Below are 5431 nucleotides of genomic sequence, written 5' to 3' on the forward strand. Positions count from 1 at the left end.
CAAATACTGCGCAGCACGCCAATGACCCCTGCAAAGAGCTGTGTGACGTCATTGATGCCTTTTTCCGCGCCAAGCACGAGGCAGGAATGGTGCGTAAGAACAAGTATCCCCATTCGACACCCACGTGTTGTGTCCGGAAGTCGAACGGCAATTGGCGTATCGTTCACGCTTACAACATGCTAAATGCTACCACCAGACGCCAATTTCTAGAAAGGACGTTCTCCATAACAATATGGTTGGCTGTACAAAGTACAGAACACTCGACTTGCTCGATGGTTAATACCAATAGCTCATGAGAGCGAGGGATATCCCGCTGCCAGCGGTGAGTACTCCGCCACGCGGGATGCACCAGCAACATTTAATCGTCTTGTGTCGCAATTATTTAGGCCCCATCGGTCGTATGCACAGAGATGCCCTGTGAGTAGCATTCAATTGCTGCTCTTGTGCCTCGTTGAGTTGATTGGTAATAATCCTACTTCTTTCGGAAGCCGATAGGTACATGGGTTCGCAAGGTTTGAGCTGGGCTCACGTCGCGCCGTTGGCGCACATCCTCCTCCTTGTCTTCCGGAGTATCCATCTCGTAGTCGACTACCTCTTACTCCTCGACGAGGAAATCCGTCGCCCGGGGCGGGCGCGGTGTTGCGCTTGGTTATCGAGGGCGTGGGATATGTTTCCCGTGAGGCCGCGGACGTACTGTCCGGAGATACACCCTGTGCAGAAGAAGAAGAAGGGCTTTGCCTGCGGGCGCCCTCGGATCCAGCTAGGCTGGGTGTTTAGTTTGTCGTAGACACAGGGCTCGTAGAGCGGAGAAGGTTCAAGGATTTTCTTAGGGTTGTGAAGGTGTATCAGACACGCGAGCCTCGTACGAGGCGACCGTAAAATGTGAATTGAGGACATTCATAATTTTAATGGGGGGAGTGTAACGTCGCTACACGTACCCTTGTGTGGAAGGTCATGGTGCAACCGTACATAGGTGTGGATTACCCAAAATGGTGTAATCAAACAGTGGTATGGCTATACCGTACATAGGTGTGGATCATACAAGTTGGTGTAATCAAACAGTTGTATGGCTACACCGTACAAGAAGCCATCACGTGGCAGGATTGTAGTAATGCATATTACTATAATTTAAAGTAGGAAAACCTAGGATCTGCCACCGCCAGAACATTTAAATTTAGTTCCGATTTTGAGCAGAAGTGTTTGTTGTCTTGGTTAAGATTTGATTAGTAGATCCGCGACACTCGTACTGGTTTTTGGAAAAAACGTAAGGTCGGTGAACTTAGCTTAGCTTCCTCTAAGCAATGAGCTACGGCAGCCCCGCTTCAACAACGAACTCTTGCACTTTGCAGACGAGATAGCTGGATTCTTTAAGCCAGATCCAGCTTGTTAGCAACTAGCTTGATATTGACGTGAGCTCAAAGGCGTGGATATCGCATCATTAGTTACCGTAGGATAAAGGAACAAAGCTCTCTACTTGTGCAGTGTGTAAGCCGCTGAAGGCAATTTTCATGGACAATCATCTCAGTCTCTTCGTTAAGTGTGGAATCTAGGGCGTCGGTCGCAAGGACCGCGATTTTCTCGAAGACTTGCAGATCCGTGTAATGGTGTACACGAGAAGAACGCCCGATGCAAATATACTTATAGGAGCAATGTAGAGGGAAAATAGTGGAGTGAAGCTTTGAGCAGAAAGTGTATTTAATACCGCGCAATCTCTAAATAGAAACATCAGCCCCAATGTGGTCCATATCCTGGTGGTGGAGGGTGTAACGGAATGTGTACACCACTGTTGTGCACACTTCCCTTACGCGTCCATACGATTGTGCCAAGTACATAATTGCTCCGTTATACGAATTTACAACGTCAAGCAAGAAAGGTGCGTTTTGGATCGGATTAAGTAACGCGTATTTGTTATAAAAAATTTACGCTACATATATGTGCTCTCAAGATCTGGTTCTTACGAGCCACTATCTCTGTGTTTTAGTAAATGCGGACTCTTTCAGCCGAATTTCTGTCCGGACAAGGTGCATGGCATTTCCCCTGCATTTCTCGACACTAGTTAGTAATTTGGTACATCTTAGCTTTGCTTTTGGCTGAGAGACAAAAGTGTGATGTGAACGTGAACCTTACAAACCCTTTGTACATTTGATTCGTCTTGCACCAAGTGCTGCTCCCATGAACATCAGAGAGATGATAACAAAGCGTGCACTTATGTTCAGGCAGACTTTAGGTAGGATAACTGTAACGGGGGAACACGTACCCTGGTATGAAGTGGTGGGTCACACAAGATGTTGTCTCCACACAATTGTGCGTGCACACCTTGAAAGATATTATACATTTTAATTCGGTTTTACTCGCAAAAAACTATAGCCTTAGATATAGGCGGCTTTGCCGCAAATAAAATCAAGAAATACAGTTTACATTTTGAATGGAAGGGTTTATTTACCTTGGGTGAAGGTTGTGGTTATATCTTAGAGTTAGCGGATTGCGATCCGCTACACTCAGACTGGTTCAAGGTCACCGACCTTAGCTTAGCTTCCTCTAAGCGAAAGATCTACGGTAGCCACGCTGCAATAACACACGGGTCATGGGAGTTCATACTCGCGGAGGATTTGTGTTTAAATTTCATCACCCATTATTGTTGTAAAGAGTCTTTTAAGGAGCGCTGCACGTACAAACCATAAAGATGACTTTATACGAAGCGCGAATCCAGATACGCCGATAGCGGTGACTGGTTTGTTGGGTGATAACATCTAAAAGCGCTAATACTGGTGTTGTGATCAAGATCAAAATTAAGTAACCACACGGTACCTGCTCATTCCGCGATTAAACCGTTGTAATGCGGACAATATAAGCAAGCCCTCTTTGTAGGCAAAATGTACTAAAGTTATTAGATTACCAAATGGTAATTAACGAATTTTTTGATTCGCAAAATTAAGGATCAATTGCAGAATTGGTGTGGGTTAAGAAGGCGCCTTAATCACAGCACGTGGCCTTGGCTTCAGGATTTGGGTAATACATTCCAGCGGCCTTGAGTTTTCGGTTGATGTAAAACATGGCACCGGTGATGACAGCCGCAAGAGTCGCGACAAAACCGAGAATAGTCTGCAGAGTCTGCTTATATTCTTCTTCCTTCTTTTGCGCTTCGCGCTGAGATTTTGTCAACTTCTTCTTCTTGCGACTTCGGCGTTTTTTATTCTTGTGATGTCTCCCGGTTTTCTTTCCTTCTGTGTTGGTCTTCTCTTTTTCATCTAAACGCTTTAGGTAGCGCTGAATACGACGTGAGATCTCTTCCCGACAGCGCTCTGACATTTGGGAGGGATCGTCTAAGTTATCTTTCACCTGCTTATGACACTTCGGCGAAAGCTTCGAAATGATGTTCTCCATGACCGTATGTGTCAAGCGTGGGTCTACTTCCCGCGCGTCTGCTGCTTCCTGAATCGACTCAATCGTCTCCTCTTCTACGACGAGATCACTGTCCGCGTCAAATTTCTCTTCCACATGTTCGGTGTCGACAACAACCACGGCAGCCAGAGCCATAACCGTTGCTAGTAACCTAACCTGGAGTCCACGCCGCATTGTTCGATAACACCACCCGGATTGCAATTTATAAAATGACACGCGTCTGAGCTTGTTATGACGTAGAAATTATCTATCGGTTTCCATTATTTTGCCATCACTTGTGTGCAACACTTCATGCGCTAAAAAAAGGGCGTACATAAGATAGTTAGAGAAAAAAAAAGTAGAGGTGTTGCTGGCTAGACAGGAGGACGATGACCACTATTTTTGATGGCTACGATGAAGAATATCGCACTTTGGCCAACGATATTTCCAAGAAGCTTAGTGAAGTTGCATGTTATGAGGAACAAAAAGGTGCGGCGACTCACAATTCATGAGAATTATGCAGTTACTAGATTTATCCTTGTGCTGCTGCAGACAAGAAGAAGGTGGGCATTGTGCACGTGGGCGACTTACTGACGCAAGCTTCGCAACTGGTAAGATGGAGAACTTTTTAAAACGGATGAGGATAGAGTTTGATGATAATATATGCCACACAATGTGCTTTGGAATGCGCAGATCCAGCAAATGGAGTTGGAGGTGAGAAGTTTAGATGCAGCCACCCGCCGAGAACTCTCGAAGAAGGTGGACCAATACAAAAAAAGTTTGGCATCACTTTTAGCAGACCATAAGAAAATTCGCGAAAAAGAAGAGCGCGAAGGACTTTTTGGCGATCGTGATGGTAACGCGGTACGAAAAATTCTTTTTTAGAGTGAGCTGTACACATCATTGCTTTTGTCATCTCTTAAATCGATGCTTTCTTTAGACTTTGGCTGAGCATCGTGGTCGCATGGCAGCAGCAACCAACAAGTACGCGTTTCAACTAGCTGTCTAATCGGATAGCAGTTTATGTGTGTCGCTTGCTGTAGGATGAAAGGCACAACGGATAAGTTAGCCGCTGCAAGAAAAGAAATTGCCGACACAGAGGAAGTTGGTAAGTTTATTGTTCCGGGAGATTTGTTTGACCATTTCTTACATATTGATTGTATTTCGACGGCAGCTCTTGCCATCGGCGAAGAACTTGGCCGAAATCGCGAGAAGATTCAGTCTACACACGCAAAAGTGAAGGGTGTGAACGATATGGCTCGTCGCGGAGGCAACATTGTTGGCCGCATGTCGGCACGAGACAAACGTCAACGCCTGGCGCTATCGATTGCGGCTGGATTTATTATTCTTGCTATTTTATTGCTGATTTATTTTGGCATTTTTAAGAAGAAGTAGACAAGAAAACTTCTCGCATGGCATCCTCGCCAATTTAACAAACGATTCAGTCTATTTTCTACCTAATTGGGGATCTCACAAACCCTTACATATTTCGCCAGTCTGTAACTCCTTCGCTAAGATAACTACTATCTGACCGAATTGAAGACAATCATTTTTTTCTGTTAAGAGTATATCATTGATAGTTTCTGTTCGTCTTTGCGTCAGATGCTAGATCGAAAAAATGGAGCTAACGGGCTCGTATCCAGCATTGTCCGACTTTGTTTAGTCTAAATCGGCATGCATCCACTTTGTCATCAACATTTTAATTTTCGACTTGTCAAAGGAGTAAATTGCAATTTTTTCACTAATAGATTAATATTGTAAAAATAGAATTTATAACTAGATTAACTGTAAAGGTCACAGGATTTGTGCATTCCTGTGCCTGCTTCGCATAATTTTTTTAAATCTGATGTTTTCAAGGAATTTGATCAAAGATGTCATCTCTTTCAATCTTCGGCTGTGCCCCAGTGCAATCAGAGCACGAACTTAGAAGCTTCACCCGACATTCACAGGATCGGTCATTTGGTGACGCAGTTGGAGTGACATCAAAGCTTACACTGTAACGGGGTTACATGAGAGTGACCCGTCACTCTCCCAAGGGAGATGTGGTGTG

The 5431-nt window shown here is 44.7% G+C and overlaps 2 protein-coding genes across 2 annotated transcripts; one reads left to right on the top strand and one right to left on the bottom strand.

The window, feature by feature from the left end:
• Positions 1 to 2973: 2973 nt before the first annotated feature.
• On the bottom strand, positions 2974 to 3576 carry PHALS_05151 (uncharacterized protein; the record flags this gene model as incomplete). The annotated part of the gene is made up of 1 exon (XM_024718826.1): positions 2974 to 3576. The coding sequence occupies one exon, from the start codon at positions 3574 to 3576 to the stop codon at positions 2974 to 2976; it is 603 nt and encodes a 200-aa protein (XP_024584186.1).
• Positions 3577 to 3770: 194 nt separating this feature from the next.
• PHALS_05152 (vesicle transport through interaction with t-snares 1a) lies at positions 3771 to 4776 on the top strand (the record flags this gene model as incomplete). The annotated part of the gene is made up of 6 exons (XM_024718827.1): positions 3771 to 3870; positions 3934 to 3992; positions 4075 to 4245; positions 4322 to 4365; positions 4425 to 4489; positions 4556 to 4776. 6 exons carry the CDS (start codon positions 3771 to 3773, stop codon positions 4774 to 4776), a joined length of 660 nt encoding a protein of 219 aa, XP_024584187.1.
• Between the last annotated feature and the right edge of the window lie 655 nt (positions 4777 to 5431).

This window comes from Plasmopara halstedii (genome assembly GCF_900000015.1).
Source record: "Plasmopara halstedii genome assembly, contig: Scaffold_2881, whole genome shotgun sequence".
NCBI lineage: Eukaryota > Oomycota > Peronosporomycetes > Peronosporales > Peronosporaceae > Plasmopara > Plasmopara halstedii.